This window comes from Rhododendron vialii, chromosome 9a (assembly GCF_030253575.1).
Source record: "Rhododendron vialii isolate Sample 1 chromosome 9a, ASM3025357v1".
Classification (NCBI taxonomy): domain Eukaryota; kingdom Viridiplantae; phylum Streptophyta; class Magnoliopsida; order Ericales; family Ericaceae; genus Rhododendron; species Rhododendron vialii.
Window position 1 is genome coordinate 8,718,670 of NC_080565.1, and position 16,052 is coordinate 8,734,721.

The window sequence follows — 16,052 nt, forward strand, 5'->3', positions numbered from 1 at the left end:
AGAACTACGATACTGTTTCCATGTTCATCCGTCTCAACGTTAATGGGCTGTGACTGAGAATGTTTCTCTTTATCCATTATTTTTACAATCGATTGGGTAGTATCGTCAACATCACCTGCCAAGTTCATAGGCTGATTTGGTTTTGCCTTGAACTGCTTTGGCAGAACTAAGATCATATTACACTGATAGTTTATAGGTACTGACCCAAATTGGATTGCGGCCAGACTTTCACCAAATGTTGCAGATCTCTGTGGAGACGGGGAAGCATCTTTGATCAGATCTTCTTGTTCTGATCCTTCGTCAAAGAGATCATCATCGTCTACTTCCATGAGTTTCTGGAATTCCTCCATCTTCTTTTTCAAACTCTGCTTCAACTCTTTTCTACCCTTTGGTTGGGTAGTCGACTGGAGCGAAACTTCAGCATTACTTTCTTGCCCCCCATGCTTGAGAATTGACTGTTTCGGACCACTTGTTTCTCCCTGCTTTCGGGTCCATACCATGTTTGAAACCTTTGATGGTTCCAATCTTTCTCTTGGTTCGAAAACATGATCCCATGGGTCACCATAAGCCCTGGCTGCAAATTTCCTTTGAAGTCTTCTCTTTTGTGAACTGGATACTTTGGTATACCAACCCTCTGTTGGGAATTTTGGGTGATTAAGCGTGCTCCAATCCTCATGATCATGATTAGGCAGCATTACCATCCTAGGTTGGTGCCACCCACGTCCATAAGGTCCTCCACCTCGTGGTCCAATACCTCTTCTGAAACCAACACCCCTTTGATTAGGGTATCTCCCTCGATTGGGAAATTGGTACCCCGTTGCTTCAAGGTCTTGGCAAGAAGGCACCCCAAGCCTTGCAGGCACCACTGGGTGTCCTCTGAATAAGAATGGTCCATCATCTAGCCCATAACAATGTTCTGACTCTATCCTGTTGAAAAGTCCTGGGTCTATTCCTTCATAAATCAATTTGGCCCTAACATATATTTGAAGATCGTTTCCCCCCATTGTGTTGAACCTTATTCCGGACTTGGAGAATGCACTTTTCTGCTCTTTTTCTGCTATAATTGCTTCCCCACACTGGATCTCGTGTCCGCACCTGATACAAAGGTAATCATTTGGGAATTTGGAGGTATGAGACTTTGTTGACTCTTCTTCAGTCTGCATCTGATCTTCATCCCCTTGCTTTTGTTTCGTAATAGTGGAACCCAGCCTTTTAGCTAGGCTGGCTGTCACCATGTTCACTTCAATCTTTGGAAAAGGGTTTGATTCAATACCCATCGGGTCCTTATCACCTTTAGCATATTGCAGCAGCCCTTTTTGGATCAAATCCTGTACACAATTCTGAAATGTAACACAATTGTTAGTATTATGCCTAAACGAATTGTGCCATTTGCAGTATTCTTTTCCTTTTCTATCTTTATCAGAAGGAATAATATGCCCAGGACTTAAAGTGATAAACTTTTGTTTTAGCAGTTCATCAAATATTTGGTCAGCTTATGCTAAATCAAACGAATATTGTCTATAATTGGCTTGCCCCCCACGCCTATTGGGTTGGGATGAAGGCATATTCATTGGTTTTTCTGCTTTAACCAAAGTGTCACAAATTATGGGGGACTTTCCAACAACTTGTGCTACATCGATTTCAATATCCCCTTCCACATCTTGGTAATATGTTTCCAGAGACCTATTTTTTATTTGCTCTTCTTCCTGGAGAATAGCTTCAAATTGAGATGCTCTCATAGAGAGTTCAAACAGATCTTTGAAATTAGATCCATTGAACTGCTTTTTAAAATTAAACTCGAGACCATCCTGAGCTATTCGAACTATCTCGGTCTCTGGCACATTACAGTGACACTGGTTTATTAATCTCTTAAACCTAGTTAAGAACTGTTCTGCTGTTTCAGTTGGCTTTTGTTTTAACTTAGACAAATCAGCGATTGAAACCTTTGGTTCGTGCCTAAAGTATTGAGCATGAAATTGTTCTTCCATGTCTTGCCATGTATGGATAGAATTTGCAGGTAAGCTTATGAACCGCGTGAATGCTGTTTTTGTTAACGAATGCAGAAACAATTTCAATTTAAAAACATCATCAAAACCCAGTTCGCCTAATTGCAGGCACAACCGGCCTACATGCTCGATTGTTGATTGGTTCTCTATACCACTAAAAAGTGATAACTCAGGCAATTTGTACCCCCTTGGCAAAGGAACATTGTCAACCCAATGTGGGTAAGGCTTCCTAAACATAGGTTTCTCTACCCTGCGTAGCCCTGGTCCGTACACATCTTGGATGACTTCCAATATTTGTGCCCTGTTAATATTTATGGGATCCGGGGCTCTAAGAACATTTGGTACATGAGGTTGTGCAAAAGGGACATTCTGACGTTACCATTGCCAGTATTTGGCAGATTGTGAACGTACTGACCACTATTTCCATTATTTGACACAACTGGCATAGTATGGTACGTGTAATTGCCATGATTTGGCAAAGTTTGTGCAGTGCTGTATATGTGCTGACCATTGTTCATAATATGGACTCCTGTGAAACCATTCTGAGGATTCTAACCAGGATTTAGACTATTATTTTGACCATTCCCACTACTGCTTCCAACTTCATATATAGATGGAACATTCTGATAAAAACTGGTTGGCTTTATTGCGGATCGTAGAGCAGTTGGACCTACATATGGTCAACTATGCACATTCATATTTGAATCAAATGTTGGATTTGAATATACCTGTTGAGGGGCCTGTCTAGGCAAATCACCGGATTGCAACTGTTCATGGACTACTCCATTTGCATTAACATCTATGATAGATGGGGGTGTAACTACCCTTCTCATTAAGGTAATCAATTCCTGTGCCGCTTCGTCTTCTGGGTTAGACAAAACCTGTGCCAACTGCCTGGAAAGGCTCTCTATGTCTGTTGGTACACTTAAACCATTCCCTTGGCTATTCTCTGGCATCCTTTGTTCAGGATGTATCACATCGTTTTGGGTTTCCAAGCCTTCGTTCTGAGGCTCTGTTGGTTGGTCGGTCGCCTTGCTTTCTTGTTGCTGGTGCCATTACTTCCAAATTAGTAAGAGCCCTCCTTCTAGCGCCAAAATTGTTTTTCTATTTTTTTTACTTGCAGTCGACGAATCGACTAAGAATTGTTGCGTGTGCGTGTGTTGGAATGTGGGTGCTTGTGGTGGTGGAGTTTCGTTCCTTGCCGTATTTCAGGACTTCTCTGGAAGCAAACTTAATGAAGTGAATGGAGATGAAAAAAGAATAACAAAATGGACTTTATTATTCTTCGAGGTAGAAGTCGATCGACGATGAGAACACAATCGAACAGACAGTTACGTTACAAGCTACTCCTAGAGCAAGAAATGTAAAATACAGATAAAAGTAAAAGCCTTTGGGCGATTGATTGGGGGTTCTAAATGTCTTCTATTCTTGTATTTATAGGCTGTCTTCGACTTGAAATTCAAACCAGATGGAATTCCCTCCTTCGATTTGAATTGAGCGGTTACTTCCATGCTTCCTTATCTTGTTCCACTATCTGCACGAGGCGGTTACTTCTCCATGATCTTACACGTTCCCAATGTTGTAATTGCTTCAACTGCCTGCATTAACTGTTCTGTCCACGATCTATATGTAACTCATGCTCTGGAATGTGTTCTGGAGTTGATTGCTAACCGTCGATTAGTCCATTTGATTTGCCTTAATAGGCTTCATATTGCATTTATATTAATTAGTCTACAACGTGCTGACACGTGTAACATTTTGATCCAATCGATCATATTAGACTAAATTACTAAATTATGGTGTAAACAGCTGTCCCTTAATAAGTGTCTACTTTGTAAAGTTAGTGGGTAAAAGTTGGTAAATTGTCTATTTTGTCCGTAAAAGTAGATTTCATTTTGAAAAGTTAGTGTGTAAAAGTGTAATGATGATGGGTAAGTAGGAAAAGTGGAGGAAAAAGTTGGTGTGAAAGGTATAATGATGATGTCTTTTTAATAAGTTGGAGTTACGAAGCAGGACACTTAAATAGGGACGGAGGGAGTACTAATTTGACGAATTTATCCCCTGATCTTCCCGGTTGCTTCCTATTTCGTATTTTATCCAATCGTTAACGGTGTTCAACGTTTTTTTAATGGAAAACCAATCATGTGCGATCATAACTCAAATGAAATGAGCAAAATTGACATTCCACTACTCACATTATTGGGCCCCTTTTGTATTACTTTCAGCTGCATTTTAAAAAAAGAAAAAGTAGAAAAAATGTGCATATAATTTATAAAAAAATTGGTGGAAAGTTCACTATAGCATGTTTGTAACTCACTAAGTCCACTTCTAAATTTCATAAACCCTTTAGTCCACTAATATAGTTATATAACCTAATAACTCTAATTTACTTAAAAAGAGATATTTTTGAAGACCAAAAAATCCTCCTATATAACATATAAAGAGAGAAACTCTAAATCACAAAACAGATCTGAGCCTCCCCTGCCCTCTCCCCTCCTCTCTCTCTCTCCTCCCCTCTCTCTCCTCCCCTCCCCTGGTGAACCATCTGCCCCTGTTCTCTTTACCTTGTATCGTCAACAACACCGTCAACCATAGATGTCCTCTTCCTATCCTGTGGTGTCACGCCTGCCGAGCAACAACTTGGAGGAAATCCTCCAGCGGCCTTGGAATCTAGTAGCGATTTGCAACGAATACATATCAAAGTTTGGTCGATGCTCTAAAACTCATCTAGTTCTTTGTTAGTTTTTCAGGCTTCTTTCTGGATTAGGTTAGAAAACTATTTCAAAACCCATGTTGGATAATCGAAAACCCATCAACTGTAAAAAAAAGAAAACTCATTACAGTAACCCATTTTGATAAATCAGGAACCCATCCCATGACGTTTTAACAAAGATTTGATTCTTGCTTTTTTTTTCTGCTTTTTTTGTTTGTTTGTAGATTTTGCATGCCGACGAGCTTTCCCTCACTCGTCACGAACTGGATCAGGCCTGCGCTGCCCATAATGGTGATACTTACCAACAGGCGGCTGTTGTCGCCGCCCCAACCATTGATGGGCGCCGTCGACATGGCCCTCGATGGACGCCGCTGCCATGGCCAGAGATGGACCGGCCCATAAATTACCGTGAATCAATTCACCAGGCAGCGAAGGGAGAACATACGCAAAGTCATGGAGAAGAGTCATTCACCTAGACCTTCGGTAATCTAATCATCTTATATAATACATGTTCCTCATAGTTGTACTTGTTGTTTTGTATCTTGATCTCTTGGATATTTAAGGTTATAATCTATTTCTTCCACTAATCTTGAATGAATTTGGATTTTCGACTTGTTATGTGTATGGAATTTGTAGTTTCAGTCAATTATATAACGTTATTCTGCTTTTTCATAAACGTGCTTTAAAGTTGGTTTGTCTATCGTGTTAAGAAGGTTGATCCGGTCTTTTATTTGTTTTACTGGAGAAAAATCTGTAGTAAAAACAAAAAATATAATATTATAAGAAGGTTGATCCGGTCTTTTGTTTGTTCCGTGTTTGGTTATCATTAGATTTGGAGGTTTTTGAATAAATATATAAGATTATATGTGTATTTTTTCTAGGGTTAGAGATCTGAAGTTTTTTGAATAAATATATAAGGTTATTTTTGTGCTTTTCATCAATCACTTATTGATTTGGTCCGCGCAGCGGCCTTTCCGACTTGCTTCTAATATATTTGGAGTTTTTTGAATAAATATATAAGGTTATATATGTGTTTTTTCAAGGGCTAGACTTATAAAGTTGGAACAGGTTGTGTTTTTTGAAAAAATATATAAGGTTATATGTGTGTTTTTGTTGTTATTTAATGTCATTTTTTTAAAACATTCTTAGTTAGAGAGAGATATAATAATATATAACGTTATATTGCTATATATAACATTCTAGATTAGAAATATTCTATGTTATTTAATAAAGAAACATATAACGTTATATATGACCTTTTGTACCGTGTAACGTTATATATGAGCTTCTGTTATATATAACGGTATATGCTCCGTTGTCGATCGCTTATTGAATTGGTTCACGTAGCGGGCTCTCCGACTTATACGTGAAAATATGTGATTTGAAGCTCGGTTAGCGATGTTGTTTGGTTATAGATGATCTTCTCTATTGAGACATATATGTTATATGTGACAATTTACCCTTGGTACCTAATTTTGTCTTGTAAAACTCCAAAACAAATAAACTAATAACGTTATATGTTCTCTTATTGAATTAGTCCGCGCAGCGGCATCTCAAAAACACATATGGATATATCCACATATGATTATATATTGTTATATGAGAATATATTGTTATATATATATATATATATATATATATATATGGATATAACTTATAACGTTATATATATATATATATATATATATATATATATATATATATATATATATATATGGGGCCGGTTCCGTAGACACCCAAACAAACATCCCATCTCAGCCCTCCATTTCAAGGGCTGAGATTAAATCCACTCCACCCCTAAAAACACCCAAACAAATACCCCTTCACTTCCCGTTCTGCTTCTACAGTCCCCTCCAGTCCGACACCCACCCCTCCAGTCCGACACCAACCCTTCCACCTCCCTCCACTCCAACCGACGAGCCCCAGCCGCCGCCGAGCCCCCACCTCTCTCACGCTCTCTCTCTCCCATGTCTAAGAGACCCACCCCCCGCTGCCTGATCTCTCCATCTCCCTCCACTCTGACCGACGAGCCCAGCCGCCACCGCCGACGCTCTCCCTCTTTCCGTGGCGTACTACTCGAATCAAAAGGTTTTATTCTTCAATTCCTTTACTTCACATTCATGATCAGTTTCCTCTCATGGATTCAATTCAGTTTTGTTTTATTTCCCAAGTTTTTTCTTGTTGGACCCATCTTTAATAAAAAATTCAAGGGGCATTTTATTCATACACGGTTTGCAAGCAAATAATGCATTATTCAAATAATGCATTATCTATACTCTGTTTTTTGTGGTGTACTCTATTTTTTGTGTGTGGAGAAAATACATGTTTAGTTGGCGCCAATGGATGGATTTAGGATTGATGAAAAAGGTTTGGACCTATTTTTGTGGGTCTTGTTGTTCTGATTCTAGGGTTTCTACTATAATGTTTGATTAGTGTTTCTTGGGTTCATACATTAGTTCATTTTGAGAACCTGGGGCTTTTCCCCAAAAGTGCTCAAATTTGGATGCTTCCAAAAAACATAGAGTAAAAGTCATAATTTTTTAGTTATCTGATTATTTTTCATCAAGATGAACCAACAATCTACAAAAGTTTGACGTTGCAAAAAAATTTTGAATAAGGTCATTGCATCAATATCACCCTTTTTGGATTTTCTAATTCTTAACTTAACCTGGACTTGATTTTTTATGTCGACATTGTCTATGTCTACTTGTTCTTTTTCTGGAAAAAGGTCTTGTTATCCAATTGTGGTCAATTACTTTGTTGTGATGGATTTCTTATGTCGAATAAGGTTTTGATTTCTTATGTCAACATTGCATATGGATTTCTTTACTTTTTCTTGCAGGCAAGTGAAGGGTGAACAATGGAGTTAGTGAGTTTAGATGATGTTGAAGCAGATGATATGGAGACTCCAAAAAAACGTTGTGGAAGGGTTAAAAACACCGACAATTGGGATGTATTTTGAGACAATTGAAGAAGCACGGACCTACTATGAATGTTATGGTCAAGAAAATGGGTTTTGGATTCGTACTCGGGCTTCAAGCAAAGGACGAAACCAATCGAATGAAGTCACTAAGGTGCTATTTGTTTGCGTAAAAGAAGGAAAGTATCTTGCGAAAAAGCAGCAAGAGAGTGTTGTGGAGGAGAATGATAAGACGGACGAAGAGAAGAAAGTGATACCAAAGAAAAGAGTTAGACTTTGTTCAACAGTTAAATGTGAATGCAAGGCTCATTTGCGGATTATGCATGACAAATGGAATTGCAAATGGAAAGTAACAAGTTTCGATAAAAATCACAACCACCAACTAGTGACTCCATGTAAGAGAACCAAAATGAAGTCAAATCGGAACATGCCCTAAGCAATTAAGGATTTGACTGAGGTATTTCATCAAGAAAATATAAGAATTTCGAAAGTTCCTTCAATTTTTGGTGGTGAGTACATGGGCTTTGATAATAGGGACTGCTACAATCACTTGAGGAATGTGAGGCATAGAGACTTAGATTGCGGGGATGCACAGTCAATTCTTGACTACTTTAGGAACAAACAAGCCCATAATCCTCAATTTTTTTATGCGATTCAATGTGATGAAAGTGGGAGGGCAGTTAATTTTTTTTGGGTGGATTCCCGATCTCGCATGGCGTAGCATTATTTTGGAGATGTGGTCACATTTGACACAACATATCGGACAAATAAGTATGATATGCCTTTCGCACCATTTACGGGAGTAAACCATCACATGCACTCGATACAGTATGGATGTGCACTTTTACAAGACGAGACAGAGGTGACGTTTGAATGGTTGTTTCGAGCATGGCTTGACGCTATGGGAGGACGTCCTCCAACTTCTATCATCACTGACCAAGACTTGGGAATGAAAGGAGCTATTGCCAAAGTCTTTCCCAACACCCGTCATCGTCTATGTCTTTGGCACATCAAGAAGAAATTTGTTGAAAAGTTGTCACAAGTGTACTACAAGAGATCGAAATTCAAAAAGGATATGAAAAAATGTATTAAGGAGACATACAAGAAAGAGGATTTTGAAGAGAGATGGAGGTTATTGATGAAGGAAAATGGGTTAGAAAACAACGAATGGCTTCAAGGGTTGTTTGATATTCGCGAATCATGGGTACCCGTTTATAATCGTGGTACATTCTTCGCCGGTATGAATACTACCGGACGTAGTGAGAGCATCAACTCATTTTTTGATGGTTTTGTAACTCACACTTCAAATCTCAAAGAATTTGTGGTGAAGTATGAGAAAGCCTTGAAGAGGATTGTGAAAAGGGAAAATGATGAAGATTTTGAGTCCGAACACAAGTTTCGGATTGTTAATGACCATGAACTTTTGTTGAAGCATGCGGCAAAAGTGTATACTAGAAACGCCTTCAACAAGTTCAAGGATGAATGGAGTAAAGTCTTTCACTACAAAGTTGAAAATGAAAGAAATGCCAATGGTTTTCAATCTTTCGTAGTGAAGTCAAAAGGTGATGAACTTGAAAAGTTTGAGGTGACATTGGATTCGCAAACCTATGAGTGTAAGTGTGAATGCCAACAATTTGAGTTTGTTGGGATATTGTGTGCGCACATTTTGAAAGTGTTTGTCCGACTAGACATTGATGAAATACCGAAACACTTTATTCTTCCACGATGGAGGCAAAGGGCCAACAAATTTAGGATAATTGATTTCCAAGGATTGGTGCATGACGACAGCAAAGAAGAATCTGAGGCGTTAAGACTTAGCCATATGTGTCAAGAAGCTACAAAATTGGCTTGTTTGGCCGCCCCATCAAATGAGGCATACACAATTTTTATTAAAGGTATGAATAATTTATTCGAGAAGATCCAAGAAGTTTCTAAGGTGTCTCCAATTGAAATTTGTGCTGAAAAAGATAACGAGAAATTTACCGAGCCGTCGCCGTCTCAGATATTGCTTTTGGATCCGAATATCTCAATTTGCAAGGGTAGGAAAAAGGATGTCAAGGGCAAAGCCGCTTCTACACAGTCCGAAAGATTGAAAAGCGGTATTGAGATGTCATTAAATAAGAAGAAAAGAAAGTGTCACATGTGCTTTCAATTTAGACATGATAAGAGAACTTGTCCTTCAAATCCAATGAGACTAACAAAGGTAACTCAATTACTAATCCTATTCTTCTTATTGACATAGATGTTCTTATTTACTAATCTTATTTTTTTAATTGTCAATTTTATTCAATAGGCTTTGAAGAGGACGCGGAAGGCTCAGATAGTGACCAAAAAGGTGGATCAGATTGCTCCGAATGATCTTGGAATATTTTGGCTTGTTGGCTTTATTTTGTAATTATCTATTCTTAGGTTAAGTGAAAGTTCTTTGTATGGATCAATTTTTGGGATGGAATTGAATGTAAGAGAGATTGCTCCGAATGAACTTGTTTTTTTCATGCAGGAAGTTGAGGAAGTTAAAACTGAAATTGCAGATTACACTTGTTTAGGTTAACTGTAAGAAAGTTCTTTTTATGGACCAATTTTTGGGATAGAATTGAATGTAAGATATATGGATCAGTTTTTTATGTATCAATTTTTATGGATCAGTTTCATGGTTTTAATTTTATAGCAATGCATTCATGAAAATTTTTGGCAGAGTTTCCCTTGTTTTTGGTCCTAGCCCGACGTCTCGCGTCTCAGTCAGTACAATAAGAACAACAGGAATAACATCAAATTACGCATAAGCCCGTGCCGGGCATTTCTCATAAGTGGTTAATCACCTTTCACAACAAAAACCATGAAATCCATTGCCAAGTTATCAAGCAGCCATGTCTCAACCATTCAATCTGCACATGCTATGGTATAACAACTGAAACACATTGATCAAAAAAAAAAATTCCAGATTGCCCAGATTTTCCGGAGAACAATACTTGAGTGGAACAACCATTAAGTGTCAAAATACAGCCAACAAAAAACATAGCTCTATTATCAGCCCCAACAAAAAACTAGCTCCATCCAATCCAATTCAGACAGCTCTATTTATCCAGATTACAAAAAAAAAAAATCCCAAAACAACAGGCAGTCCTCTTTGGTTGGTGCATCTTCAAACAGCCTCTTTGCTAGCCTCTTTGCTTGCTGCAGTAAAAAGGAAAGAATAATTGCTCTTTCCTCTTTACTTTCTTCTTTTGCATCTGAAGCATCCTCCTTGCTCTGCCCTTCTTCATCATTTTTCTTCTTTTTCTACTTAGAGAGTTAGTTTAAAGGATAAATTCTGAGTATATATCATCGGACAAAATGGAAAGCAAGTACATGAAAAAGAAGATTCTAAAAGGGGACAAGATCTTGGAATAAAAGAGAATACCAGATCCTTTAGTCTCTCCTGTTGTATTAGCTCCCTAACAGGTCGACGATACGCTGCTGTGATGCACAAATTCTGCTTTGAATAGAGTAATACAAACTTTCAGACACAATATTTGGCGTAGAAATCCAAACCAACAATGCCATTTTAAAGGTACCAACCTTTAGATCATTTCCACTAAATCCTTATGTCATGTTTGCAAGCTCCTTAAAGTCTAGATTTTCAACTTTTTCCTTCCTTAAAAGAGTGTTCAAGATCATTTCCCTACTCTCCACAGATGGCAGACCTACCATAATTTTGTCCACCAAAAAACACAAAGCTCAGTAAAATGTGTATCATGCTATAATTCATCTTGAAAGCTGCCAATCTTTTTGACGACCTAAAACACCTGGTGGAGTCAATTCTTGTCAGAAAGGTGACTAACACTTCCTAAATTAATTTAGAACCACATACTACCAGTTCAGATCATGTAAAGTTGCTGAAATGGAAAATGTAGATTAGATCAAGAAAATGTTTTAAAAAGGGGAGAACTAACTGAAACATCAGAATGTGAACACAGGAGATAGTATGAATGAATGCAAACATGAGATTCTACTGTCAATGACAATACTTAGGCCCATTCATTTTAGAATCTATCCATCCAAAAACAATTTAATCGATGCAGAAGCTACAGAACTAAGAACCAAAACATTTAAGTTCAGCTACATGTGAACTGGTAGTTGGCGCCAACTCCAATATCGGAAATGCAAGTAGGAAATTTGGCAATTGTTTTACTTGGTATCTATTTTTACAATCAACTCATCAAATTTAGCCAATCAAACTGACCGCAAAAAATCCCCAATTTCGTAGTGTACACAAACCCTAATTTTTGGGGTATCCAATTTTGGAACTGTAAAATGGAAAATCTAGGGCTCATCGACAAAGAGAGAGAGAGAGAGAGAGAGAGAGAGAGATGAGGAGGAGGAGAGACCTTGACAATGGAGCTTCGGTGGTGGGCGAATTCGATTTTCGCAATTTTACCTTGCTTGGACCTTCCCCTCCATTTCTTCGACCTTTCCTTGAGAGAGAGAGAGAGAGAGAGAGGGAGGGAGAGGTAGATGGTGGGTCGGCGGTGGCGGGGTCTCATCGATCGTCTATCGGAGTGGAGGGAGGTGGAGGGATGGGGGTGAGTCGGCAGAACACGTCTGACGTGAGAAGAACGGGAGAAGGGGGCAGAGGTGATAGTTTTTTGGGGATGAAGTGGGATTTAATCTCAGCCCTTGAAATGGAGGGCTGAGATGGGGTGTTTGTTTGGGTGTTTTATTTGGGTGTCTACGGAGCCGGCCCCTATATACATATATATATACATATATACATATATATATATATGTAGAGTCAGGTTCCGATAAGGGATCCCGCATTTTAAAACTCTCCTTTCCGATTGAATTTCGATAATCCGAGCCGCTCAAAGTGATCAGAACGTGATTTTAAGGGTCCACGCGAGAAATCAGCAAAAAAAATAACCGGGAAGGGCTTCATCCGAGCAGTTTTCATTGAACGGTTCAAAAAAAACTGCTCGGACCTCCCCTTTCCAGATTGAATTGCGACGATCCGAGCCGCTCAATGTGTTCAGAACGTGATTTTAAGGGTACCCGCGAGGATTCAGCAAAAAAAATGATCAGGAAGGGCTTGATCCGAGCAGTTTTTACTAAACCGTTCAATAAAAAACTGCTCGGATCAAGCCCTTCCCGATCATTTTTTTTGTTGATTTCTCGCGGGTACCCTTAAAATCACGTTCTGATCACTTTGAGCGGCTCGGATCGTCCCAATTCGATCGGAAAATGAGAGTCCCCCACGGTAAGCCCGTGCGGGATCTCTTAAGGGAACCGGACACTATATATATATATATGTATATATATATATATATGTATATATATATATGTGTGTGTGTGTGTGTGTGTGTATATACGGGGCGGTTCCGGGGACACCCAAAAAAACACCTAAAAAAATACCCCAAATCTCAAACTCATAGTTCCCGATCAAATTTTTATGATTCAAACCGTTCAATGTGTGCAGAATGTGATTTTAAAGGTGCTCACGAGAAATTAACAAAAAAATGATCGGGAAAGGCTTGATTTGAGCAGTTTTTATTTGTACCGTTCAATAAAAAACTGTTCGAAACTGTTCGGATCAAGCCCTTTCCGGTCATTTTTTTTGCTGATTTCTCACGGGTACCCTTAAAATCACGTTCTGATCACATTGAGCGGCTCGGATCATCAAAATTTGATCGGAAACTATGAGGTATTTTTTTAGATATTTTTTGGGTGTCCCCGGAACCGCCCCGATATATATATATATATATATATATACAGAGCCCTTCAAATGAGGACGTCCGCAGCTAACAAAAATGCGGACTTCGTTCTGTGGCCGTTGGATGAGATCCAACGGCTGGGATTTTAAATGAGAACTCGCGGGTAAAAAGGAGCATGGGTCGGGTGAAATGGTTTTCGGGTCATAACTACTTCACACACGCGGATCCCTCCCAGTCTTCCACGGTACGCCTCCTCCCCCATTTCTCAGAAATTGAAAACCACAGAGAGAACGAGAGAAGACGAAAAACGATCGATCGAAGAAGAGTACGCACCCACGACCACAAAGTCTCTCTCTCTCTCTCTCTCTCTCTCTCTCTCTCTCTCTCTTGTTCCAGAAACCGTAACCCGAGAATACCACGAAATCGAAGGAGACGAAGACGATCGACTGAGAACAAGGTAACTTCTCTCCTCTTCTCTCTCTCTGTCTCTGTCTCTTCTCTCTGGCTCGTTTTAGAAATCTCAGAAGTTAGGGTTTTTTTTTTTCAGATCCACAAAGAAGAGGACAAGAAGAACCCTAACTCCGAAGGTCTCTGTCTCTCTCCCTAGCTTTGAATGTGTTTTTTATTTTATTTTTTTTGTGGAATTTAAAATTTGTGGAATTTTTTTGAACTGTTTTTGTTTTCCCGGAAAAAAATGGGTATATTATAATAACCCTAACTGATTTATGCGGATTGGTTTGATTCTAGGTTGATTGACTGAATTTTTTTATAAAAGCCATAAATTTACTCAAACCCTCATTAACAGTAGTGTTAATTATTATGACAAGTTCCTTCTTTTCTGCCGTAATAGATTGGAACAATTAAGCTGATTAATAGTTACTAGAACATTTATTTTGCATAACTGTTGGCGTACTTTTGATTTGTGAAATTCAATGGTATTGTGCAGAGGTAATCGACACTTGGTTTTTTGTTGTGGTACATCTAAGTTTAATTCTTTAGTTGTTCTTGTCTTTTGTTTCTTCTATTGATATGATTACCTATTCGGGTTGCAGGACGGATTGGGGCTTCCCCATGGATTGATGCTTCCAAATGCTGCCATAATAATACAGATTCATTTGCTGTTGTTTGCCAAACTGTTTGCTGCATTTTTCCCCCCTCAAGTTTTGGAGACTTGATGTGAACAACACCTCGTGGGAGATTAGTCCAAAGGGATCCTGTTCCAGTTCTGTGCTGATTTTGTGTTATGGTTGATAAATCTTCAATTTAAGAACAGGAAATCTATTGGGAAGACTACTTTTGGATGTTTATAGTCTGCAAATCTGTTGGGAGTATGAAAGCATTTTTGTATACTTGAAGCTTATGAGTAATGACTGTACCAATGCATTTTTGCTAATTTTCTTCATCTTACGACTTATTCATGTTTCAAGACTCCTGTGAAGATGGTGATGTGTGGAGATGGAGATGGAGATGTGCTATGTTACGATCTTTTTGTAGCTTTGATCAATGTATTTCATTTGAATGTATCTGGGTGTTTGAGCAATGGAAGTAGGAATATAAAGCAAGCAGAACATTGTATTTTTTGTTAGACCTCTTAATGGAATGTTTGGTTTTTTTGTATTCTGGTTGTGAATTCCCTAGCCGATTCTTGAATTTTAATGTTGTAGAAAAGAGAAAATCTTCTGCTTGCTACCCCTTACTTAGAAAGCCTAAGTCTTGGCCTCAAAAGTGTTCCCCAAGTTCCTTTCAATTTCCCTAAAATTCCCCCCAACAAAGTGATTCTAATCTGCTGCCACTTTACAGTTTACCCTTACATATACACAGAAACTTCAAATGATACAAGCTATATGACCAGAACACAATATTCCACCTTTCTCTCTACCAATATACATAGATGAACCAAAATACACAAAATCCCACAATCTTCAATCTGAACGGCCAATGCCAAAAAAGAAAAGCACAACAGCTATATACACGGGCAAACTAATGCTAGATTCAACCAACATATCCTTACAATCCATCCGCAACCTCTTATTACTCTTGGAATCAGGCATACATGAAAATGGCTGGTTATGGTTCATATGAACTCTGATATACATCAAGCAAGAGAGAATATGAAGCAACCTTCTGTCATTGCAACTACTCACTAAGATTAAAGGGCATCAAAATCGCATTCGTACACTGAAAAATCCGTAACTACCTAGGTACAACAACAAAAGATCCGAAAGAAATGAGAGAATAATTCTACGCGATGCAAGTTCGGGTTTCGATCTCTTCAAATGCAGCTCCATCCAAGTCTTGTTAAAGCAGATGAGACATTCTCGCCATGAGCAAACCTCAATGATGCATCACCTTGCAACTTTAACTGCAAGCTGATCCTGCAATTCACATACGCCAGAAGCGTACCTACACATACGCATACTCAAATTACTAAGATTCCTCAACATACTGTAAAAATGACTTGCATTGGTACAGGGATCTATACTCAAATTACTAAAGATTTCAAAAATGTACATACAGTCGACAAAAGCAATATGAAAACTTCAAAAACAACAATATCTCATATCATGCTACACTGGTTCTAAACACAAATCGAACCCCCCTAAAATTCCCCAATTTATAGGTTTGACACACAATATGGACACTGTTGGCAAAAATACATGTTCACATTTTATCCTGGTAGGTGTGCAAGTGTAGTTGATAAAATAGGCAAAAGCACTAGAGAAAAA

General features: G+C 38.6%; 2 protein-coding genes across 3 annotated transcripts; one reads left to right on the forward strand and one right to left on the reverse strand.

The window, feature by feature from the left end:
- Nucleotides 1-7,598: 7,598 nt before the first annotated feature.
- Nucleotides 7,599-10,185, forward strand: LOC131299579 (protein FAR1-RELATED SEQUENCE 5-like). Its single transcript, XM_058325166.1, has 4 exons — nucleotides 7,599-7,988; nucleotides 8,361-9,842; nucleotides 9,933-10,030; nucleotides 10,140-10,185. Exons 1-4 carry the CDS (start codon nucleotides 7,599-7,601, stop codon nucleotides 10,183-10,185), a joined length of 2,016 nt encoding a protein of 671 aa, XP_058181149.1.
- Nucleotides 10,186-10,590: 405 nt separating this feature from the next.
- Nucleotides 10,591-12,341, reverse strand: LOC131300385 (uncharacterized). 2 transcript variants are annotated; one of them, XR_009190940.1, is made up of 3 exons: nucleotides 11,198-12,328; nucleotides 11,040-11,111; nucleotides 10,591-10,918 (listed from the first exon to the last, which is right to left on the reverse strand). XR_009190940.1 is itself a non-coding variant. In XM_058326187.1 (3 exons), the coding sequence occupies exons 1-3, from the start codon at nucleotides 12,160-12,162 to the stop codon at nucleotides 10,727-10,729; spliced, it is 420 nt and encodes a 139-aa protein (XP_058182170.1). In that variant the 5' UTR covers nucleotides 12,163-12,341; the 3' UTR covers nucleotides 10,591-10,726. The 2 variants fall into 2 exon arrangements, 1 of the variants encoding a protein (XP_058182170.1); XM_058326187.1 differs by having other exon boundaries at nucleotides 12,007-12,341.
- Between the last annotated feature and the right edge of the window lie 3,711 nt (nucleotides 12,342-16,052).